Below are 21,975 nucleotides of genomic sequence, written 5' to 3' on the forward strand. Positions count from 1 at the left end.
GGGTGGGGCGCATAGAGAGAGGTCTTGCACGGGCCAAACACACTAGGACTAACCATTGCTTCGTGAGAAAGTTCAAAGAGCCGACAAACAGGGTTCGTTCGGGTGTGAAGGCGGGAGACCTCTTGTCGATATTGGGGGTATGTGACAGGAAGGCCACGAAACTGATGACGGCTGCTACAATAGAAGCAAGACCGAGTGTCACGGGAGCCTGAAACAAATCACCCGTGTCCACCGAAGTTGTGTTGGTCCTGTGGGCAAAATCCATATTGGAACACGGAAACCCAGCTCGAGTTACAACATGAGAATTAGGAGGACAGCCTCGATCCACGAGATTCGATTTTTTGACGGCGACGGCGCACCTTTTTCTTCTCTACGAATACTAGGATGCAGGGCCCTGACGAAAGCAGTACAAACAAACCTTTCCTATGCCTCTTGCCCCCTCCTCCCACCCCCCTCGGTCACCCCTTTTCGTTCCTTAATCCCGCACGGGCCGTCCCGACCGGAACTAAAGTCGGGCGAATTGTTAAGACTTCCCGGCCCCAGGATCGCGGATTTCGGGGTATATGTTCGTGCCCACCCACCCGGAGCAAAGAGATATGGTACTCAGCCTGAATCAACCGAGTACGTTGCGGGGCTCGCCTGAACCGCCCGGCATGCTTGGCGCTGTGCGCGTTAGGTACGGATGTGGTTCGGAACCCTAAGAGGAAGCGTTCACGTTATAAGTCTCGTCCCCGGCCAGGAAAGCAACCTGTACTTGCAAATCTTGGAGAGCCACCTGCACACCCTTGTGTGAAGGGGGTTCTCAGACTTTCAATTCCACCGACTACCGAGTCACTGACATATACTGTGCCGGACCATCATGCCTGCACCAGCCGAGATCCAAGCCGAAACGCTTAACAAATTCATCGAGAAGTGGCGAGGGTGGACGGCCGACGGCTTCCTCTCCACCTGGACCGATGATTGCACGCAGAAGACGCTGCCTTTCAGTTCCAACGTTCCGCTTCGCACTCGGGCAGATACGGAGACGCTCTTCCCTGTCCTTATGGGGCTCATGTCCAACTTTCAGGTATGTAAAACTCAGTGTTCATCATGACCGCACACCGACTGGACGCTCTCGGAACAACCACCCTGACGGACGGCCATACATAGCTCATAGTCCACAACGTGGTCCACGATGCGGCCCACGGCAAGGCCGTCATATACGCCCTTACCAAGGCCGACACCCCCTTCGGGCCGTACAACAACGAGCACGCTCTCTTTTTGTGGTTTGACGAGAGCGGTAGAAAGGTAGCCAAGATTGAGGAGATGTTTGACGCTATTGTGATGAAGGACTTCCTCCCCAAGCTCGATGCGTACGTAGCGCAGCAGAAGACGGTGCGGGCGGAAGCTTGATTGGGCCGCTTATCTGGCTGATGCATGAGTGTACATACGGTACATGTAGCCAGCCATCGCGAACGCAGACGGGACGTAACAATGCATGTGTTCACTGTTACTAGTAGTTGTCTTGCGTTCAGCGGAGGGAGATTGAGCTGCCCTGCCTGCTCGATTCAGTTTCAAGTCTTTGTCCACCCAAACTTGGAAGCATATGTGCCCATACCTGCGGCTTCCACCAGGTATTGCAAGAAGAATACGCCATGAACTACGTTGGTAAACTTGAATTCCTACCTACTGAGGTACGAGAAAGAGTTTCAAGAGCTAGACGTGAGGGGGCAATGCCTGATACCTGATCCTAGCGCATTTGCACGTGCCACTAAGGTACGAGTCCTTGAGAAGAATTGGGCGGTGTTCATAGCTCCCGTCAGGGGCAGTCAAGCGGCGCTTAGAGTTACGTCAGGTAGGTAATCACGTCGAAGAGTTGCAATCCGGTGAGTAACTGGAAGTATCACTAACCGCTCCAGCATCGGCCGGCTCACCTGCATATGCTGGGTACAGTATAACGCACCGTCAGAGGGTCGAACAGCACGGTAGCGCGAGTGCCGTGGGCCGGACCCGGGCCGCTTCGGAGAAAGCTAAGGTCCGAGCAAGAACTTAAAAGGTGGGTATCTCGGGTCCGTGTCGGATCAAGCTACGGGCCGAGCCGGGCTTTCAGTGGCCCGCATGAGGCTGGGACTTAACCCCGCGGACCCTGAAAGATTTGGCCGCATGTTTCAAATCGACGACCGAGGGACCAAAGAGGTGCAGCGCCTGACCCGGGTTTGATACCGCCCGCGTATGTAATTTGGTGGCGGAGCTTATTTTAATGGTGGGTGAGAAGCCTGGTATGTGTGGGTGGGGGGCATCGTCAACCTCCATGTCGCCATTAGCTAGAGGTGCCAGGCCCGGCGCAAGTCGAACGTAGCCGTATCTAGCGGTTGTATGTTACTAACAGGCGAAGGCGACGCAATACCCAGAAGAAAGCTTACTGGGCTAACCAACCGTTGTATGATTTGCCCCTACTAAGTAGAGCCCTACCAAAGGAGGCACGGTAGCTGCCTAGTAACTGTTGGTAGGTATTGTCAATGGCGGTTGCTCCGATAGGGATGAGACTGCTTACATCGTGTGAGCCGTTGGTAACTTGGTGCTACCCACAGCTGTATGATAGTCAACTATTGGATCGGCCTGCATATCCCTAGACGCGGGCGGTTGATGTTGGTGCGGGCGGTTAGTGTTGGTGTAGTAGGTGTAGTAAGTAGCTGCGTAGGTAGTCATTAGTCAACGGATTGGATTTGCCTGCTTATATCTCCCCGACCACCCGTGGACATACATCTGCAGGTGTAAGCGGTTGGTACCGTCCATCGATGGTTGCCCGATTACATGTAATTAACTGGAATCAGGTTGTCCGGGTGGTTGGTGCCGTCGGTGGTTGTGCAGTTCACTGCTGTAGTACCGGACATAGGTGCCTACCTACCTAGGCAAGGTAACCTACGCGGTTTGTTGAACCCTGACTCAACAATTGGTCCGGGTATGCGTAAGATTTTGGCCGTTAATCTCCGGAAACCGTTTTCTGTAGAGGAGTTCCTTCTTAAACGGGGAATAGTTGGGACAAATTCCTCGTCAATTACTAATGAACTGGCCATCGGATTTCAAGGACAGCGAGACATGACAGTCTGTTGATAGGTTACAGTCCCTAAGACCGAACTGACTATAGCGGTTTGTATGGAGTAGGTATTGTATCTACTACTCAGCAGGAACGTATTCTACACCGGGCAGTTCATCTTAATAGACCGAATCTAACAGTCTTAAGCATATACCGTTGGGCTCAGGACTGGATTCTGATCGTCGAAGCCGAGAAATCATGCAGTGATGCAAGATAAGATCGAGAAGCGTTATGTGTAGTGTAGGTCTGCTATGTGTTACCTAGAATGCCCTTACTCTTATTAGCAAGACGAAACTGTTATCTTTCGTAAGGCACATAGCAAATCCCCTGCTGCAACCCTCCCAAAGAAGCAAGCCCACCGGCTTCAGAGGACGGCCTAATTATCCGCCGTGCTCGGATTGTCATCGAGTTAACCACAGCTCTTTTGCGAGGTTTCGCTAGGACACCTGCTACTTCAGGATCCAGTTTGAATCGTCAGTTCGTAAGCACTAGCAAGGGCGGTGCCCACGCCAAGGAATACAAGCTTCTCAAGCTTTTGAGCTCTCAGACCAGCCAAGCTGCCAAGATAAATATGTCAACCACGGCACAGCTGTGCTGCTGTCAGTATGGTGCTGTTCAGGTAACGTTGGTTCTTTAGACTTTAGACGAAGCTCGTGATTTGGAGTCCAAGGGTATTTTCATTGCACGCCGCCTGCCTCGAACAAAACCCATATTTCGAAAGAGAAGAAAACTTGAACATGGTCGACAGAGAAGCTGGCACACAGACTGGGCCCGGACCTCGGTCGCAGTGGCGGAGCTCCAAGCTGCGTGACAGTTGCCAGGCCTGTGCCGTGTCCAAGGTCAAGTGCCCTAAGCAGAAGCCGGCATGCTCGAGGTGCGAAAGCCGTAACATTGCATGCGAGTACTTCTTCACGAAGCGCCCAGGACGGAGGCGCGAGAACAGTACGGCCGGCCAGAAAACGACGGCCTCGTCCGGCCCCGCCACGCCCGAGCCCATCTCCGGGCCCGCGTCCAACACCGAGCTTGACGGCAGCTGGACCCGGTATGCTGATACAATCCATGCCCTGCAACCGATTCCGAGACCCTACTTCCTGCCCGGGATCACAACACCACCGGGCGATGGGCCGCCCAGCCTCCGCATCCCGGCCTCACCCAGAATAGCGGAGAACATGTCTGCAACCAACGGCTCAGAACTGTTTTCGGTGCTTGCGAACATGAATGCAACCGCGCTCAGCCTGGCATATTTCTCGTCTGACGTCAGCGACATGGACTTTATCACATCGGGCATGGAATCCCCCCCTGAGCTGTCCATGCAGGACGTCAGCGACAGCAGCAGCAGCAGCAACACCCAGTCGCAGATCGATGTTGCCTCGCTTCTCATGCCGGTCGGAAATGACACCCACGCCTCGGACTCTTCTGCTGCCTCAGAATCATCATCCTCGTCGGCAGCTGATCTCCTAAACGCAGCATCCGGTGCAACCCCACCTCCATCCAACATAACCCAACGTCCTACGGGTGGGCCGCTCACTATTGACACCCCGACACCGCCGCCATCGTGTGGCTGCTTGGCTCGGGCACTAGATCTGCTCAAGACGCTTTCGTCGACCAACAATCCCAATTCCCCTGCTAGCGCCACGCTTGTGGGCTCCGATGCCACTGTTCGGGTCAGCGACCCGGTACAGACTCGGACTGTGCTCCAGAAGAACAAACAAGGCATCGAAGCGGTTGAAGGCATGCTTGCATGCTCCTCGTGCACCCATGACAGCTTCTTGCTCACCGTCCTGGCGACGGCGGTCCTCAAGATTCTTGAGCTCTACTCAGCCGCCGCTTCAAGCCCCCCGCCGCATCCCGGTGTGGAGCCAGAGGCGGATGACAAGACAACCAGACAGGCCAAGCTCGTCCTCAGCGAGCTGCACCGCGCCCAGAGGGTGGTGAATAAGCTGTCACCCAAGCTCAAGGCGCCGCCTTCTCCCGAAAGGTCCATGCCAAAACATGGTGGATCAGGAAGCCGATGGCCGGTGATCGGGGAGCCATTGCCGGCCTCGGGGTTGCAGACTATTTCGCCGTTCTCGGTTGGGACATTGGAAATGGTTGCGAACGACGTGCGGAACTGCCTGGGGACGCTGTCAGCTGAGCTCATCAATAACCTTCGGCAGATCTGATACATGGTACTCGCAGCAGGTTGGCGTTGTTGGCTTGTTAGAGCATGTATGTGTCACCGATGTCAATTGATTGAGAACGACCCTGGCTGTGAAATCTTCAGGGTTTCACTTTGTGGGAATGTCACGGTTTTTGTGTATCCTGTATGTACTGTACTCCACATACGACCGTGACGCTTCATTAGGGGCAGTGTTACAGTGGGCAGGCAGGTTGCAGGTGCCCGAGGTGCAGCGAGGTGCAGCACCAACGGAAGGTCGTCGGTAGGTGGTCGGTCGGCGCGGCAGCGCTCAAGTTTAGGGGTGCGCATGGGTCTTCTGATGGCGCTGCGCTGGGCACAGTATCCCGGGCGGACTGTTGGGCACGGTATACTTTGGGCTGCCAGAGTATCTGTTAGTAGGACCAAAATTTCACAGCCAAAAATTGTCCTCTCGACTATCGCTTCTAACAGACCCTCGTCCAAAGGTCGTACCTTTCAGCAGTGCCGGGAGCAATTCCACAACTTTTCCAGGAGATCACATTCAGCACCACACCCTGCGGTCGGTGCATGGATGATGGAGCTTGCTACCAGGAGGAGTCGTTCTCAGTCATCACCAGCAGCATTACACTGCAACTCAGTCAAATCGATCCTTTTGATCGTTCCGTTCAAGTTTCACCCGGACGTCTTTTTCGGTCATGATACCGCTGCGATCAGACAGCTACCTGACGTTCGTTAGTACGGCCGGCGGGATGTGGACCAGTGCGACCCAGACACCGATAAAGTCAAATGTGATGGCTTATTACCGGGAGCATGTTCGTGCAATTGAGCTTCTATCTAACTATAATCTAGGCCTAATTGATATCAGATTCATCTAAGTACAGTCTTATTTCCGCAGGCTCAATTTGACCAATGACCGCCAATTGCTTCAAAACCCCGATTCCCTGAAGCCTGAGAGGTCGGATATCTTCAACTTGTTTCGGTCTCCCCGGCCTCCTTCTTCTCGGCACCGGCAGTAGGCTCAGTCGGGGCCTGCGGGGCCTGCGACTGCGGCTTCTTGACGCTCAGCCATTCCAGCGTAGCCGTTCCGAGGATGGCCAAACACGAAACAATGAGTCCGACCCGGAAAACCACCCGGAGCGCCTCGTTGTATTCTGCGAGAGCCGAGGCGCGCGAATCCGCTGGCAGAGAATCGAGCAATGCCGTAACACCGCCTGACGTCAAGAGTTTGATGTCGAACCCGGGGAACCTCGAAAGACGCTGTCCAAGCTGGTTGCTCAAGACGTTTTCGCCAACCGAGACAAACACGGCCGAGCCGATCAGCGAACCAAATAACATGAGGGCCAACCCCATCGGCACATCCTTCTTGGGTAGAGCCGTCTGTACCGCCAGGTTTGGAATCTGGAAAGACGTGCCCAGGCCAAATCCATAGAGAACCTGATAGCCGATCCACTTGCCGGAGCTCGAATCAACTTGGAGTGTCGTAAGCATGCCGGCTCCGACGATCATGATACAAGTTCCGACAATAGCAAGCGGCGTATAGTATCCGACTTTGGCGTTGAGGAATCCGCCAAAGACAGATCCAACAACCGAAGAAAGCATCATGGGCAGCAGCCGAATACCAGAGTCGACAGCCGTCACCCCCTGAACAGCCTGGAACCAGATTGGAAGGAAGTATACTACCCAACATTAGGATCAGCCGTTGGGAGGCACGGTGCTTGGACAAACAATGGTTCTCTTACTGAATATATAGTTGCCAGAGTTGATGCAGAGCGTTGACCAGAAAGCGGAAATGACACTCCGCTGCTTGACGAGGCGAGCAGGCAGTGTGGCCGTCTTCCTCAGCGTCGCTTGGACGCCAGCATAGGCAACCAACAGGACTCCCGCCAGAGTCAATAATGCGATGATGCGGCCATCGCTCCACTGCTACTCTGTCAGTCTATGTACCGAGAATCACGATGTTCCTGTTAGACCTACAGGATACGTCGGGCCGCCCCACTGGAGTGCCAACAAGAGACAAACAACGCCGGGGATGAGAATGGCAGTTCCGACCAGATCGAGTTGGACGATCTTCTTGGAGAGCGGCAACTTTGTTGTATCCACACCGCGATCGGGAACCTTCAGAAACAAGGCAATAGCTGCCAAAGCGACGCCGCCAATAGGCAGGTTGATGTAGAAGCACCACCTCCATGTCACGTTCGATGTGAAAGCACCGCCAATGATAGGGCCGACTATGGAGGCGAGGCCGAAGAGAGCGCCGAACAAGCCTTGGATCTTGGGCCGCTGGTGGAGAGGGACGATGAAAACGATGGAGACAATCTGCCCCCGAGACCGTCCGTTAGATGACTTCTAATACTCGCAAGTCCATCGTTTGAAACAGTGACAGCGAGACTCTCACTCACCGTCCCAGCAAAGATGCCCGCGGCACCAACTCCACAAATCGCCCTCCCGATATTAAGAGCCACTGAGTTAGGGGCTGCTCCGCAGATGACGGAGGCGACTTCGAAGATCACGATGCTCGTAAGAAGGACAGTCTTGACGGGGAACAAGGAGTACACCTTGCCGAACAGGAGCTGGAAGGCACAGCATGTCAACAGATAGGCGCTTCCGTACCAGCCGACGTCGTCGAACGAGTTGAACTCGTTGGTGATGGCGGGGATGGCCTGGCGGTGATAACTGTCAGTACTACAAAACCTTAGTTCCTTGGGGATGAACCTCTTCTTCGTACCGTTGAGATGATGGTTCGGTCTAGAGCAACGAGAAACATGGCCAACAGGACTGAGGTTAGGACAAGGGCCATGGTCGCCTTGTTAGGCTCGTTCGGTTGCCCTTCTGGCTTGGAGGTCTCTTTTGCATTGGCCTCAAGATCTGGAACATTGGACGCGTCGCCTGCATGATTCGAGCTGATAGGTTCGCCAGATTCCAGCTCGGCGATGTTGCGGGAAGTCTCGGGACGGTCAGGATCCATCACAGGAAGAAAGTCTGTTTTCCGCCTTGCACGCTGCAAACGGGGCCTAATGGTCAGGGGCTCGGGGGGGGGAGAAGAGTGAAAATACTAGACACTGGAGAAGATTTATCTTGAAGTGTCTGGGGGCAGAACGATGAAGAGATGGTGACTCTCGTCTCCTTCCATTGATTTGTATGATCTTTCCAAGGATATATCGCCAAACATTGACTCGGCCTCGTCGGCATCGGGAAATGACAATAGGGGTACACGATCCCGGAGATTTCTATTTCCCGAGCTTGGGTTCAACCACCCAATCGGGTACAACTACCATCCGGATTGAATACTAAATACCTACCTACTACTAGTAGATTTGGCTTTCATTGTGGAAATGGGGGATCAAGTGGAATCAGGTATGCAAAGATGTGTTCGAACTTTAAAAGATGACTAAGATGAGGTAGGTAGGTACCTTAGGTAAAGGGAGAAGCCGAGCATTACCTATAGAAGGTGCGATGGGTGTTTTACTACAATCTCACATCGCTTTACAACGTATGGAATGGCAAATGGCAGGTGGAATGTGGCAAACCTAATGTACTAGATATATGTAAGGTACCTAGGTAGGTAGTCTGGTACAACTGGGACGAAGGGAATAGCTCAATGGAGCATTAGTAACTATCGCCAATCTACCCGTAAAATGCCCTGTGTTGGGACCTACCAGCGCACCTACTACCCTAGCCGCAGCACCTACCCTATACCCAGCAGCCTACCAATGCCAAGCAGTAAACTATAGTTATCACTGATGAGTGGGGGCCGTTTGATGTTTCCCACGTTCTCTTGCCAACGGGGCTCAAAACCCCGAACTAGCCATTCCTCCCCAACACCCCAACTGGTCTCTGACCTTAGTATTGGCCGAGACGGGACTGCACAATGTCGACGGAGCAGCCGGAGATAACAGACACAGTCCGTGTCGCGGCGAACTTGAAGCCCCAGCGGGTGCTGGCGTGCCAGATGTGCCAGCAACGGAAAGTCAAGTGCGACCGCAAGTTTCCCTGCGCAAACTGTCTCCGCAATGGCGCCCAGTGTGTTCCTGCCACGATCCCGCGAGAGCGCCGCCGTAGGTTTCCAGAGCGGGAACTGCTGGCCCGCATCCGCCATTACGAGGCCCTGCTCCATCAGCACAACATCAATTTCGAGCCCTTGCACCCGTCGCATCATCCTTCTGCCGGTATTACCGCCGCTGAAAATCAGCCAGGGTCGTCTCCTCTCAGTGGTGGCAGTCCTGTGACCCCGAGCAGCACGGTACAGCCACAGGTCAACTCCCTGCTTGCCACCAAAACAAGACCTGCGTGCGCCTCCCCCTGGGCCACCCTGCACTTTCATACCTTCATTTGAGATGGCTGACTTGGCCGCCAGCAACCTCTGGCACGCCGTAGGCCAAAAGGTGCAGTACCGGCAACTCTACGTTCTAAATGGGAACTTGACTGACTCCAGGACAAGAGTTCTGATGCCGAGGATGACGATGATGAGGCCGACAGTGGCTTCCTTCACAACCAGGATGATCTGCGGGATGCTGTCATCAAGAACGCGTGGGACCATCACACGTACAACAATGACTTGGAAAACACGCACCATCTTCTGTTCGGCTCACCCGTGAGCAAAGTCGACCTAGCCACCTTGCACCCGGAACAGGCCAAAATCTTGCGACTGTGGCAGATCTATCTCGACAACGTGAATCCTCTGCTGAAGGTCACCCACACGCCCAGCTTGCAGGGGCGCATCATCGACGCTGTCGGTGACCTTACAAACCTCGGAGCACCATTAGAAGCCCTTCTCTTCAGCATCTACTGCGTCTCTGTCCTGAGTCTTCTCGATGATCAATGCCACACCCTGTTTGGATCTCGCAAGAACGATCTTTTAACAGGCTATCAGTTCGCATGTCGGCAAGCGCTGCTCAATGCGAATGTCCTACAGTCTAGTGATCATGACTGCCTTACGGCTTTGTACCTTTACCTAGTAAGGCAGTCTTGAGGTCAAACTCGCAAAGATTAACCTCTAATCTGCGTGCGCTCAGGTATCCGTCAGACCCGAAACAGATCCTCGATCACTCTCGTCCATGTTGGCCGTTGCCATCCGCATCGCGCAACGCATGGGCTACCACAACGAATCCAACCATGCGAAATGCAGCGCGCTGGAGGCGGAGATGCGTCGAAGGTTGTGGTGGTCGCTGGTCATCTTTGACAATCGCATTTGCGAGATGTTCAACTACAGGACTGCGACGCTGGCTCCGACTTGGAACTGCAGGACTCCTCTCAACCTGAATGATTTCGAGCTCCTACCAGACATGAAGGCCGTTCCACGAGTTCACACGAACCCTACCGAGGCAGTATTCGTGGTTGTGCGCAGCCAACTAAGCGACTTTGTCCGCCACTGCGCCTTTCACCTCGACTTCATCGATCCATTGCTGACTACGTTTGCCCAGGCCAAAGATGCTGCAACCGGCGGCGCCGCTCCATTGGGAGGCCGCAATGCGCTCGAGCTGCAAAGGGCCGTTGAGGAGGGGACTCTTGCGCACTGCGATCCGGCAAACCCGCTCCATTTCATGACAATATGGACCGCGCGAGCCTACATGGCCAAGATCTTGCTCCTCGAACACTGCTCGAGGCATGCAAAATCCAAGTCCGCGCAGCCGCTAGCCGATCCACAACAACAGCAACACCACAACCCTGGCGTTGGGTATGCACTTAACATGATCGAATGCGACACCAAACTCATGTCGTCACCTCTAACAAAGGGCTACCGCTGGCATATCGAGTATCATTTCCCTTTCCTCGCCTACACCTACCTGCTCCAGCATTTAAAGAAGCAGCCCAGAGACGACAGTGCTGCACAAGCCTGGGAGGTGATGAGCGACTGCTTCGAGGCTCGCGGTTTGGGTTCGTCAGAGTACTACAACTCGCCGTTCTTAGTTCTCCTGTCACGGCTCGTCCTGCAAGCTTGGGAGGCGCGTGATCAACAACAGCAACAACAACAACAAGGTGATGACGCCAGCCTTGACAGGTCGCCGCCAGTGGAGACAAGACCACCACCACGGATCGTGGCGAGCATCAGCGCCAAGATTGGATTCACTCGCGCGGCACAGGGCAATGCCATCATGGAGCAGGAGCAGCCTAGCGGTGATGTAGGAAATAGTACTATTAGTCTGGACCCATCTTCCGCGGATCCATCACTACACATGAACATGGGTGGGAACCCGATCGCTGCACCGCCGTCCTTTGCAGTACCGCCGGCACCTGGAGGTGGATTACCAGACATGTTCGCCGGATCGGGTATGATGGACTTGGAGCAATTATGGCCTGCGATGGACCTAGGGCTGATGCAGAGGCGGCATTGGTGAGGCTTGGTAGATAGGTATGGCTCACGTGGTCGGATTGAAATCAGCGGAGACTGAAAGGAAGGGATAGATAAGTTTTGATGTTCGTTCGCGGTGTGTTGCTTTGAAGGTACTATACTTCGCTTTGTAGTGACGAGATGGGTTGTTGTCTCTGCCCCTGAATCTCAACATTGAGACTGGACTGTCTGAACCCGGATGCAGACTCGTTCGTCCTTGAAACCCGCACGCAACCTCGTTCGTGAGTGATAAGGAGCAGTTGAAACTGGTGGAGAGCAATTGGTTTTTCCCTACAGTTTCGTTTCATTTCTGACAAACCGTGCGGTGGTACCAGAACCATGGACAAGGGGGCCCGTTAGACCCGTGTTGCTAGTATCAGCTTGACAGGAAAATACCCCTTAACGCGCTTCCCGTTTGCCAGAAGCTCGTCCAGCTCCTTGTACAACCCCAAAAGAGCATCAGGAAACCGCGACACAAACGGAAACGAGTCAAAGTGCTCCTTAACCTCCGCCAAGCCAGCCTCAAAGCTCCAGCCCTCCATCTCCTCCTCCCAAGTCTCGACGTCGTCCGACCCAATATGACTAGCCTCCGTGTCCCTGTGTGCTTCCTCCGGCGGCAGCATCCCCTGGATACCACCCTGCGCCATGTTGATATTAATCCTTCGGGCCCGCGGGGCAAAGAGCTCCCGACTGAGTGGCGCCACGTTATACGTGCCCTGAGTGCGCGCCATGACCCTGATGGTCTGGTCCGGGTTTTCGGCCGACGCAAGCAGCTGGCGACCGCCGTGGTGGCTGATGCGAGCCCACAGGTCCTGTAGCTTTGCGTCGCAGAACCGGGCCGGCCCGAACGCGGCGGCGACAAAGGTGCCTCCGGGCCGCAGCTGGCGCGCGAGCGTGGCCATGGCGGCGTCCTGCGGCTCGGCAAAGTGCATCACGTTGGTCGCAAAGACCATGTCGACGCTGCAGGGCGGGATGTCGTCGGCCTCTTCGAGCTTGGACACGCGGAAGCTGAAGCCGTCAGCGCCTCGCAGGCGCTCACGGGCGAGCTGGACGTTTTCGGCTACAATATCTGAGACAATGACGTGGGCGAAGCGTGAGCGCAAGACCCGCGCGTAGGGCCCGTTCCCGGCTCCAGCGTCGTGGACTGTGCCAAAGGTCCCGCCCTTGGCCTGGTGGTAATCAAAGAGGCGGTCGAAGAAGGAGTTGGGCACGCGTGGGCGGCCGCGGGAATAATTGTCCCAGAACTTGTCGTCCTGGGCGAAGATCTTGTTGCTACTGTCCATGATACATTTAACACGTTCGAGGACTCGGCCTTTGAGCGATCAAAAATACCGGACCAGACGGAGTCAAGCAAGCTTGGTCGGGTATGAACCGTGCCGGATAACGGAATGATGCCTTACTCTTATCTTAACAAGCTTGGTATTTGACAACAAGAACCAAGACAAGACCGTCTTGAGCGCGGAGCTTGTTGATGACGACGAGCTTGCCAGTCTCGTCACGCAGCGTGTCTATTATGCCCACCAATTCGGCCATTTCCACAGCGCCTTCGTTGGCCAGCTGGAGCATGCTGAGGTCGCGGGCGCGGACCACAGCTTCGACCTCGGAATTCGGGACACTGCCCGGCTCGGGAAGTACCTGAGCCGTCAGGACGAGCATGACCCCCATGCTCGCGCGGAGCACGCCAACGTACTCGTGCAGCTGGGCACGCACTGTGGGCCCGCCCTCTGCGCCGCTTGAGGGCATGATGTGAATGATGTAAGCTGCTGCGTCGGTTATTGGTTGCGGCATGCCCACGGGGCGGGAGATTACAGTGACCCTGGAGTTGGTAGTGGAGCCGGAGCTGGATCCTGACGAGTTGGAGGGTGGGGAGGAGGAGGAGGAGATTGAGGTGGCCAGCTCCGCTTCGTCGGTGCCGAGACCGAGACCACCCTCCAATGCTCCGTGGTGGTACAGGCTGTCGGGAAGAACGGGCGGGGATGACTGGGCTTTCGCGTCCATTTGCACCACCACACGGAGATTTGGGGAGTGATCTGCCAGGGTTCTAGCCAGCCGAGTTGATTGCGCGCCGACCTGCCGCTCTGGTCAGTCTTGAGCCCGATGACATGCATACGCGGGTAAGCCATCTTAGAAAATGAGTCCGAGCCCTGCAACACCCCTGAGTCACTTACCTCGACGACACATGCATCGCCCAGATTCGACCAGCTGAGCCGCATAAGCGCATCAGCCACCTTGCCTTCTGCATGGACCCCCGCTACATGGCTCAAATAAGCCGACCACTGACGGCGCACTTTTGGCCGCTCCCGGCGGACTCGGTGGAATGGCTCGGACGTGCCCAAGGCCAGGTTGAAGGCGCTCTGGGCGGGGTCGGCCGAGGCACCGAAGCGCTGGGTTGCTGACGACATGTGCAGGGCCGCGGGGACGGCGAACTCGGCCATGAACACGGCGGCATCCAGCAGAGACCGGTTTTCCATGAACTGCGCCGACAGGTGCGTGTGCGCAACGTGGTTTGTCTGCGGCTCGTGGAGGAATCCGCGCGTGGCCGTCAGCCGGACGACGCGAGCCAGCTGTGTGTCGGGAACCCCGGCCAAATCGGCCAGGTCCTTCATCGGAACGCTTTCCTCGAGCGGGATGCATGCGAGGATCTGGAACTCGGCGAGCCAATGGAGGCAGACTATAATCTCGACCTAGGAGAGAGCAGAATTGATGAGACTAGGGGTAGACAGAAACTGAAAGGCCATCTAGCACAGGCCATCTAGTAGAAGCCCGGGCCAACGGCGAAGAGAGAGTGCTAATGGAAGAGGTCGGGAGTGTGTAGGTACCTGGCGAGCGAGATCTTGCAGGAATTCAGACGCTCCGCCAACCGGCGGCTTGATGCCCGTCATGCCGGCCAGGTTCTTTTTTTCTCGTTGTATCAAGTCACGTATGTACCTATTTATGGCCGGATTGGATCGTTACCGGTTCAAGAACTCGTGGCGCCCAAGTTGATTGGCAAAGAGGCTTGTCGGGTGCGAAAAGCTCATTGCCATGTTCTTGGAGTAGAGACAAGCTTTCTATAAAGGCTTGTACAAAGCTTGTCCAGACCGTTCATGTTGGTACCGGACGGTAGTGTGGGTCGTTCCAGCTGCTTATCATCATCTTCCCTGCGATGTAACTTGTAAGCTTCCGCTCCTGCGTGTGTTTCATGCTGCCAAGCTGCGGGGTCAGTATCAGTGTAAAAAGTTCCCGGGCATCCATGCAAAGACTGGGATCGAGTGGACCAACGAGCAAATAAAGGGTGCTGGCATCCAACCGATGAGCCGTCTAGTACCAATGCCTCCCTACCTATATAGGTATATATAAGGCAGCAGGCCTGCATCTTGGGATACCTATAGTAGAAACTAGGTACAAAGGTACGTAACTAGGTACATACAGTTTGAAGGTCGTGGCCGTTGAGCCAGGGTCCTAGTCAGCCTGAGTTCCCTCTTTGGTATTCCTGCTGTGTGCGGAAGTTCTACCATGGGACTGCCCAACCCCCTAAGAGAGCTCATTGGTCTCATGGAACCTGAGGTACCTCTCTACGGCAGTAGCTAACGGCGAACGAGCGGAGTTCGCTTGCTAACGCTTGATTGTTGATTTTTCAAGCTAACCACCGCCGACTATAGTACCTTAATCTTTTTACGGGCGTTGAGATTAGTAGAATACCCGTGTTTTTAAAATCTAGCAGTACCTTAGTTAAACGTTCTGACAATATAGTGGTCCGAAACTTTCACATGTGAGAGTAGAATTGATTGCTCTTCAGCTTCCTAAGTAGAAGTTTTCGCTTCAAGAAATAAGTATGGAGCCAAGGTAGGAGCTTCGTCTTCTTGATTTCTTTTTGGCTTTTGAGTCGTGATTGTATGTGTTCTCTTTGTAATTCAGCTGCGGTTATACATTGTACTGTACATTCGGCAGTTCGCCCGGGCGTTAAATTCCCGAGGGCCGGAAAAGTGGGGCAAAGTCCGGGCAGATCCCGGAACCCCGATCTCGGAACCACCGGGTCATATGTACCGCGCGATTGATCACCTAGGTACTGCCAATCAGCCTTGACCCGACAATCGGCGGGATCGCACGTTTTCCATTCCCGCCATAGATATCAATACTACCGGTATAGGTCCTCAACATGCGGACCGCATATTCCGTCATGACAGGTTGGTTTCATTCCAAGTCTGCATCTGTTTCACCCGTGTCATTAAGTGAGCCAACCGTGAAGAAATGGCAGAACCAAACATGTACGCCGTCCTGGGCTCAACAGGCAACTGCGGCACCGCCCTTATCGAGACGCTCCTGAACAAGCCCGATGCCCGAGTTCATGCGTATTGCCGGGATAGCGCCAAACTGCTCCGGCTGATGCCGGGCATCAAAGACGGCGGGCGGGTGCGCATTTTCGAGGGCAGCATCCACGATGTCGACCTGTTGACCTCGTGCATACTCGGTTGCCATGCCGTTTTCCTCGTCGTCTCGACCAACGACAACATCCCAGGCTGCCGAATGGCACAAGACACAGCGACCGCTGTAATCCAGGTCGCCCGAGATCTGAGGTCGACCACTGGCGGGAGAGCGCGTCTGCCGAAGCTTGTTCTCCTGTCATCCGCCACCATAGACGACCATTTTTCGCGCCACGTCCCGTACCTGCTGCGCCTTATTCTCCTCCGCTCCGCTTCCCATGTTTACCAAGACATCATCTCCGCCGAGCGGTTACTCCGGGCCCAAGAAGACTGGTTGACCACCATATACGTCAAGCCGGGGGCGCTGTCGGTTGACATACAGCGGGGGCACGCCTTGAGCTTGACCGACGAGGACAGCCCGCTGTCCTATCTGGATCTTGCGGCGGCCATGATTGAAGCCGTGGACGACGAACAGGGCCTGTACGATGGCAGGAATGTAAGCGTGGTGAATACGAATGGCAGGGCAAAGTTCCCGACGGGCACGCCGATGTGCATTCTGATGGGTCTTTTGAGGCACTTCTTTCCATTCTTGCATTCCTATCTCCCGTCCAACACGGGCCCGCGATGACGGTTTCGACTGATATAGCTGAGATGGACTCCATAGGCTAATAGTGTGGTCGGTTATGCCAGGCTGTTGTCTGGCTATGCCGCTCATAAATAACATGTTTCATCCTGCAAGATGTATGCCCCGTGGCCGTGTAGACGGACCGCTGCCTGAGTTTGATATGGACGCGTTTCTCCCAATTCACCCAGCGCCATATTGACACTGCACTTAGTACTAGTACCTCCTACCACCTACATGGAAGGTACATGTCAATAGCTAGCGGCCCCTCTTCTGTTGACTCTGCTCTAATCAGTCTACTTCGTGCTGGCATTCACGAAACAACTTTGCCCGGCTGTGCAGCATCCGCAAACTAGCCACCCAAGAAGCTGTGAGGTGAGTTGCGAGGTACTCAAAAGGGGTTTACTCGGTAGCCAACAATCAAGCTACTGAGTAGTACTAGTTGAGCTCAACTTGAACCAGAAGCCTAAGGTAGCTGGCACAAGGCAATCCAGGTACATGGTTGTTATGTGGAAAGAGTGGTTCTAACGTTGGAAGATTGACGATGGAAGGAGTAGTTGTAAGAGGAAAACGCGACATGTTCCTTCCATTCCAAGTTACGCATTCTTACTACTATCTCTAGCTGTCCTGGAATATCTTATCATACTCGTTCTCAGTCCATCGAATGTCCGGCCCAAGTCCAGCAAACTTCCAGACCCCATCGACCTTGCGGTACTGCACCGTGGCTTTGCCGTGAGCGTGTCCAGAGCACAGCACAGCCGTCTGTTCGTCGTCCTTGTATTTCTGATGTGCCACGCGCATCTGGTGATAGCCCGTGATCTCCCCGTCGCCAGTGCGCACCCATTTCCCCGCGCCAATGAAATGCTGCGTCTTTATGCGCCGGTTGCCGAGGAACTTGTCGTTCGAGGCCATGGCCACGAACTGCTCGGCAGGCATAGATTCCCATAGCTGGCCCATGATGGCCCGGTAATCAACCTGTGGCATAGTCATGAACTAAATGTGTCATTGGGAAGTGGAAAACGCAGGCACTTACATAGAGATTCGGCGCAATGCATCTCGATAGACGGTCCCAATCTTTGGAATCAAAGCTCTCGGCCCATTCGAAGATGGCGACTTGGCAGCCTACGACATCTGCGATCGTCCTAGCGTTAGTTAAAATACTTGATTATCCCCCTATCACCGCTATAAGCTATGCAAACTAACCCTCGTAGGGAGGCGTCTCGTTGCTGTTCTTGGTCATGTTGCTGTCACGATGGAGCGAAGACCACGAGAAGCAGATGGAGTTTTGTAACTTGAAGGAATCAAGGTACGTTGGTGTTGTTGAGAATGGGGAATGAAGCCGGAGACCCGAGCGTAAGGCTCAGGGAATGTGGCTACCTACCTTATATAAGATGAGCTGGTGAGGCAGCCCGTTTGTCAACCCTGTGCCGACGACGGTCACGGTTGTGAGATCACAATGACCAAAGGCTTCATAGCCCCACGATAAGACTCGTAGACTTGCTTGATCAACAGATGGGGCCGGCGTGTTGCGTTCGGGCTGGATAGCGGGTACGTTAGGTACTGTAGTGTAACCCCGGGCCGTGCCTCGGGTGTCACACCCGAGCACACAGCGCGAGGTCCGTTCAATGTCCCGAGGTCCGATACAAAGGGCCCAATAATACTCCGAGACCCGCTGCAGCTCCAAAACCCAATACCGCCCAGTTACGAGAGACCTCTGTTCCCCGGACCGGACTGCGGGGGCCGCTGTGCTCCCCGCCGGGAGTACCGGGTCAACAGCTTAAGGCAGGGCACTACTAGTATTCGAGCCTGCAACGGCAACCACCTAGAGTTATCTGCAACCGCTTGTATTCAGTCTCATACCCACCCTTCCAACAACAAAGCATGGCAACTCCCTACATCCCTGGCCGCCTCGATGGCAAGGTGGCGCTGGTCACAGGCTCCGGGCGCGGCATCGGCGCGGCTGTAGCAGTGCATCTGGGCCGGCTGGGCGCCAAAGTCGTTGTCAACTACGCCAATTCAGACGCTCACGCTGCCAAGGTCGTCACCGAGATCAAGCGACTGGGCTCGGACGCGGTGGCCATTAAGGCCGACGTACGGCAGGTCTCGCAGACGGCGAAACTGTTTGACTCGGCCGTGGCACACTTTGGCCGGCTCGACATCGCCGTCAGCAACTCGGGCGTGGTCAGCTTCGGCCACCTCAAGGACGTGACCGAGGAGGAGTTCGACCGCGTCTTCAGCCTCAACACGCGCGGCCAGTTCTTCGTCGCCCGCGAGGCCTACCGCTGCCTGAGCGAGGGTGGGCGCATCATCCTGACGTCGTCCAACACGTCGCGCGACTTCAGCGTGCCGAAACACTCGGTCTACTCGGGCTCCAAGGGCGCAATCGACTCGTTCGTGCGCATCCTCAGCAAGGACTGCGGTGACAAGAAGATCACGGTCAATGCTGTCGCTCCAGGTGGCACTGTCACAGACATGTTCCACGCCGTCTCGCACCACTACATCCCCGGCGGCGAGAAGTACACACCTGAACAGCGCCAGCAGATGGCGGCCCACGCCTCGCCCCTCCACCGCAACGGATTTCCTGAGGATGTGGCGAACGTTGTTGGCTTCCTCGCTAGCAAGGAGGGCGAATGGATCAATGGGAAGGTTATTACTCTAGATGGCGGGGCGGCATGATCGTGTAACCTGTTACTTGGGCTGCTAATGTTCAGGGGGGGAAGGGTTGGCGGTGAGGTACAACCAGCATGTAATTCAAAGTGGGAGAAAGATAGGGTTTGATCCGCGCAAGGGGGGTGTCTCATTCAAGTGGAACCCTAAGTGTGCATACCTTCGTAGCTTATCTCGCAACAATGAGAGCTGTAAGCTGGATCATCTCTTGCAATACGTCCCTACCTAGGCAGGCTATGTCGGCGAAAACATTGTAGACAGATATCTGCGAAAGTCACCTGGTACTTCCCGGATCCATACATAAGTATATTGGGTAGGTAGGTAGGTAGGGTTTGTGGTAGCTCTAACATATAGGTACCTTACTCAAATGGTTTCATCTCCATCTTCCGTTTCCTCCCTTTCGTCAACCTTGAATCCAGCCAAAGCCCCAACGCTGTTTCGTTGTAGCTGGAGACCCAATTTGAAACACCATACCTACGCTTTTCACGTTGTCCTAAGACTATAAGGCCAACTTGCTCTCCAGAATAAATGTCTAGGTATGAACCGTTGGCCCAGCAACATGGCTATTTACGCTTGCCCCTGAATCGCTGATGTTGCTCAGTCCTAAGCAAGATGCCTCTCTCTACGTCCAGTCACCGTCCAGCAGATCCTCAACCTTCTTCCCAGCCGCCATCTCCTTGTGTATCTGCTCCAGATTCCAGTGCACAAACTTATGGCCCGGCGGTATGTTTGTGTTGCGGAACTCGGCGCCGGCCACCACATGGGCAAAAGCTTGGCCATACTTCTCATAAACATAGCCCTCCGGGTCGTGGCTAAAGAGCCAGCGCGGGTAGCGCACATGGACCCTCTTTGGGTCTTTCCTTATAGCGTCCCAGTCCGTCGTGTTGCCAAGCACCTGGGCGTTGACAAAGGCCATCTTTTGCGTACAGCTCGTGCGCTCATACCGCAGCAAGTTGTACACCTTCGTCCCAATCGGCACGCCAAAACCAGCAAGAGCCCCGCCCGCTGCTGCCCCTGGTGCTGAGGCCAGCTGCAGACACGAAGCCAGCGTGATAGCATCCTCCAAGGCTAACGTCCCGCCAGCGGCGGAGGAGGGGATGGTCGAGTGTGCCGCGTCGCCGATCTGGACGACCCGCCCGCCCTTAGAAACCCACTCCCGCCGGAGATCGCGCCAGCGCAGCGGCCAGTGGATGAGGTTTCCGCGGGGCGCGGTGCGCACAAGGGCCTCGATTACGGGGTGCCACGTGTCCGGGTCTGGGTCGTCCTTATCCATGGCCGACCTGGCGCGGCGCATCACAGCAATGACCTCGTCCGGATCGACGTTGGGATCCCACGAATCCTGGTCCACGACGACCTGGTCCGGGTCCAGGTACTCGTCGCGCGGCGTGATGCCAAAGGCCACCAGGTCGGGCGAGAAATACAGCCCGATGTGCATGCCCGACCCCAGCCAGAACTCGTACGTGTGCTTGCCCCCCCACCGCTCGCGCACCATGCCGTCGGCAAAGGCAAGGTGGGCTGGGAACGCCGTGCGGTAGACTGACATGCCGCTGGACCTCGTCACGGCGTGCTCCCCGGCGATGAGCAACTCGGATCTCGACCGGCTGCCGTCAGCTGCGACGACTGTATATTACAGAGGGATGCGTCAGATGATTCGATGGAAACTGATAGACCAGCGGCTACTTGGTAAGGTAGGTGATTACTTACCGACGTGCGCCGTCCGAATTGAACCGTCGGTGAGGGTGACGCCGGCAATCCCAGCCCCTTCATCCTCAAAATAGCCTTGGACTCGGCAGCCGTAGTCAACGCGAAAGCCCAGGCGGGCCACTTGCCGCAACAGCATTCGGTAGAACTTCTTGCGGATCTGCACGGCGCCAATGTACCCGACCGTGTCAGGCCTGCTCGCACGCTCGGCGACGTACTCGGCCGCGTTGTAGCTCGGCTCCGCCGGTCCCGAGATGAGCTCGCCGTTGTGGCGGTAGTAGTAGGTCCCTGCTGTGACCTTGTCCTCGCCGAGCTCGCGCCGCATCTGCGGCCAGTGGCGCAGCACCTCGAGGGCCGACGGCTGGATGATGATGAGGTCGCCGCTGTAGTTGGGCCCCTGGCTGCGTTCCAGGATGCCCACCACGTCGTGCCCTTTCCGCCAGCACTCGAGCGCCGCCAGCAGCCCGGCGTAGCCGGCGCCTACGATCAACACTTTGACGTGTGTTTCCGGATCCCGCTTTGGGCGCGGCTCTTGGCCGTCCGATACCCATCGTTCTGGATCGAATTCATGTTTGTCGCCGACCGTGAAGAAGGTTTGTGCCTCGGGTAGAGTTGGAACGCTGCCCATCTTGTCACGAGTGGTCCGTGGACAGGAAGGTCGGCGAACAGGATGAGTCGGATGAGGGTCTGAGGCCGGTTTATATCACACAAACCCCGCGTTGAGCCGGGTGGGTACTGCCCAGAGAAGACATATACCATTACCGTTACTGAGAGAGTTAACCCCAACGCCCAGTCGGATCCGGGGCGAATCAGTAGGTTCCTAGGTAGCGTACACGGTCATCCATCCGTATATTTCATTTCGTCGAATGCACACCGCCGCCATAAAGGAATCGTCTCATCATCAATTTGCCCGCGAGTCTGCAAGTGTGTCGCAACGGGGGTTTGGTGTAACCTTCCGGCGGATGCAGCTTCGGGTCTCGGGCTATTGTTGGCTCCACCAATCTCCGTAGTCCATACCGACCACAGCTTTTCTTTAAGTGA

The 21,975-nt window shown here is 55.4% G+C and overlaps 11 protein-coding genes across 11 annotated transcripts in view; 5 read left to right on the plus strand and 6 right to left on the minus strand.

The window, feature by feature from the left end:
- N656DRAFT_844829 (putative cytochrome P450) overlaps window positions 1-357 on the minus strand; it is a 2,154-nt gene extending 1,797 nt beyond the window's left edge. Inside the window, exon 1 of the mRNA XM_064819164.1 lies at window positions 54-357. Within this exon, the coding sequence (XP_064670860.1) occupies window positions 54-265 (212 nt within the window). The 5' untranslated portion in view covers window positions 266-357. The remainder of the gene's footprint in view (window positions 1-53) is intronic.
- A 394-nt stretch (window positions 358-751) lies between these two features.
- N656DRAFT_652584 (uncharacterized protein) lies at window positions 752-1,737 on the plus strand. The gene is made up of 3 exons (XM_064810452.1): window positions 752-1,066; window positions 1,150-1,673; window positions 1,734-1,737. The coding sequence occupies exons 1-2, from the start codon at window positions 860-862 to the stop codon at window positions 1,390-1,392; spliced, it is 450 nt and encodes a 149-aa protein (XP_064670861.1). The 5' UTR covers window positions 752-859; the 3' UTR covers window positions 1,393-1,673; window positions 1,734-1,737.
- A 1,653-nt stretch (window positions 1,738-3,390) lies between these two features.
- N656DRAFT_778832 (uncharacterized protein) lies at window positions 3,391-5,399 on the plus strand. Its single transcript, XM_064815081.1, has one exon. The coding sequence runs from the start codon at window positions 3,814-3,816 to the stop codon at window positions 5,236-5,238; it is 1,425 nt and encodes a 474-aa protein (XP_064670862.1). The 5' UTR covers window positions 3,391-3,813; the 3' UTR covers window positions 5,239-5,399.
- Window positions 5,400-6,006: 607 nt separating this feature from the next.
- N656DRAFT_836711 (MFS general substrate transporter) lies at window positions 6,007-8,538 on the minus strand (the record flags this gene model as incomplete). Its single annotated transcript, XM_064818793.1, has 6 exons — window positions 6,007-6,889; window positions 6,953-7,133; window positions 7,188-7,529; window positions 7,613-7,873; window positions 7,939-8,057; window positions 8,517-8,538. The coding sequence occupies 6 exons, from the start codon at window positions 8,536-8,538 to the stop codon at window positions 6,180-6,182; spliced, it is 1,635 nt and encodes a 544-aa protein (XP_064670863.1). The 3' UTR covers window positions 6,007-6,179.
- Window positions 8,539-9,081: 543 nt separating this feature from the next.
- On the plus strand, window positions 9,082-11,548 carry N656DRAFT_797817 (uncharacterized protein; the record flags this gene model as incomplete). Its single annotated transcript, XM_064817686.1, has 4 exons — window positions 9,082-9,500; window positions 9,568-9,595; window positions 9,652-10,167; window positions 10,226-11,548. 4 exons carry the CDS (start codon window positions 9,082-9,084, stop codon window positions 11,546-11,548), a joined length of 2,286 nt encoding a protein of 761 aa, XP_064670864.1.
- A 349-nt stretch (window positions 11,549-11,897) lies between these two features.
- On the minus strand, window positions 11,898-12,824 carry N656DRAFT_708283 (S-adenosyl-L-methionine-dependent methyltransferase; the record flags this gene model as incomplete). The annotated part of the gene is made up of 1 exon (XM_064811496.1): window positions 11,898-12,824. One exon carries the CDS (start codon window positions 12,822-12,824, stop codon window positions 11,898-11,900), a length of 927 nt encoding a protein of 308 aa, XP_064670865.1.
- A 124-nt stretch (window positions 12,825-12,948) lies between these two features.
- On the minus strand, window positions 12,949-14,423 carry N656DRAFT_708577 (uncharacterized protein; the record flags this gene model as incomplete). The annotated part of the gene is made up of 3 exons (XM_064811517.1): window positions 12,949-13,611; window positions 13,710-14,225; window positions 14,361-14,423. The coding sequence occupies 3 exons, from the start codon at window positions 14,421-14,423 to the stop codon at window positions 12,949-12,951; spliced, it is 1,242 nt and encodes a 413-aa protein (XP_064670866.1).
- A 1,201-nt stretch (window positions 14,424-15,624) lies between these two features.
- N656DRAFT_653077 (NAD(P)-binding protein) lies at window positions 15,625-16,680 on the plus strand. Its single transcript, XM_064810453.1, has 2 exons — window positions 15,625-15,707; window positions 15,779-16,680. Exons 1-2 carry the CDS (start codon window positions 15,680-15,682, stop codon window positions 16,570-16,572), a joined length of 822 nt encoding a protein of 273 aa, XP_064670867.1. The 5' UTR covers window positions 15,625-15,679; the 3' UTR covers window positions 16,573-16,680.
- Window positions 16,681-17,149: 469 nt separating this feature from the next.
- N656DRAFT_730916 (Scytalone dehydratase) lies at window positions 17,150-17,913 on the minus strand. The gene is made up of 3 exons (XM_064812636.1): window positions 17,770-17,913; window positions 17,600-17,697; window positions 17,150-17,541 (listed from the first exon to the last, which is right to left on the minus strand). The coding sequence occupies exons 1-3, from the start codon at window positions 17,804-17,806 to the stop codon at window positions 17,185-17,187; spliced, it is 492 nt and encodes a 163-aa protein (XP_064670868.1). The 5' UTR covers window positions 17,807-17,913; the 3' UTR covers window positions 17,150-17,184.
- Window positions 17,914-18,330: 417 nt separating this feature from the next.
- Window positions 18,331-19,401, plus strand: N656DRAFT_778842 (NAD(P)-binding protein). Its single transcript, XM_064815082.1, has one exon. The coding sequence runs from the start codon at window positions 18,448-18,450 to the stop codon at window positions 19,240-19,242; it is 795 nt and encodes a 264-aa protein (XP_064670869.1). The 5' UTR covers window positions 18,331-18,447; the 3' UTR covers window positions 19,243-19,401.
- Window positions 19,402-19,532: 131 nt separating this feature from the next.
- Window positions 19,533-21,863, minus strand: N656DRAFT_752559 (putative monooxygenase). Its single transcript, XM_064813040.1, has 2 exons — window positions 20,938-21,863; window positions 19,533-20,853 (listed from the first exon to the last, which is right to left on the minus strand). The coding sequence occupies exons 1-2, from the start codon at window positions 21,560-21,562 to the stop codon at window positions 19,856-19,858; spliced, it is 1,623 nt and encodes a 540-aa protein (XP_064670870.1). The 5' UTR covers window positions 21,563-21,863; the 3' UTR covers window positions 19,533-19,855.
- Window positions 21,864-21,975: the final 112 nt, after the last annotated feature.

The sequence above is a fragment of the Canariomyces notabilis genome (genome assembly GCF_033297395.1).
Source record: "Canariomyces notabilis strain CBS 508.74 unplaced genomic scaffold N656scaffold_9, whole genome shotgun sequence".
NCBI classification, from domain to species: Eukaryota; Fungi; Ascomycota; class Sordariomycetes; order Sordariales; family Chaetomiaceae; genus Canariomyces; species Canariomyces notabilis.

Bases quoted from the DNA above. Each gene is read 5' to 3' on its own strand.
- N656DRAFT_778842 (XM_064815082.1), top strand. From the start codon at position 18,448: ATGGCAACTCCCTACATCCCTGGCCGCCTCGATGGCAAGGTGGCGCTG.
- N656DRAFT_730916 (XM_064812636.1), bottom strand. From the start codon at position 17,806: ATGACCAAGAACAGCAACGAGACGCCTCCCTACGAGG. The intron at 17,698-17,769 runs GTTAGTTTGCAT...GGACGATCGCAG, and splicing joins CGAGACGCCTCCCTACGAGG to ATGTCGTAGGCTGCCAAGTC. The intron at 17,542-17,599 runs GTAAGTGCCTGC...ACTATGCCACAG, and splicing joins GCATTGCGCCGAATCTCTAT to GTTGATTACCGGGCCATCAT.
- N656DRAFT_653077 (XM_064810453.1), top strand. From the start codon at position 15,680: ATGCGGACCGCATATTCCGTCATGACAG. The intron at 15,708-15,778 runs GTTGGTTTCATT...AAGAAATGGCAG, and splicing joins CGCATATTCCGTCATGACAG to AACCAAACATGTACGCCGTC.
- N656DRAFT_778832 (XM_064815081.1), top strand. From the start codon at position 3,814: ATGGTCGACAGAGAAGCTGGCACACAGACTGGGCCCGGACCTCGGTCG.
- N656DRAFT_752559 (XM_064813040.1), bottom strand. From the start codon at position 21,562: ATGGGCAGCGTTCCAACTCTACCCGAGGCACAAACCTTCTTCACGGTC. The intron at 20,854-20,937 runs GTAAGTAATCAC...TGTAATATACAG, and splicing joins AATTCGGACGGCGCACGTCG to TCGTCGCAGCTGACGGCAGC.
- N656DRAFT_652584 (XM_064810452.1), top strand. From the start codon at position 860: ATGCCTGCACCAGCCGAGATCCAAGCCGAAACGCTTAACAAATTCATC. The intron at 1,067-1,149 runs GTATGTAAAACT...GGCCATACATAG, and splicing joins GGCTCATGTCCAACTTTCAG to CTCATAGTCCACAACGTGGT.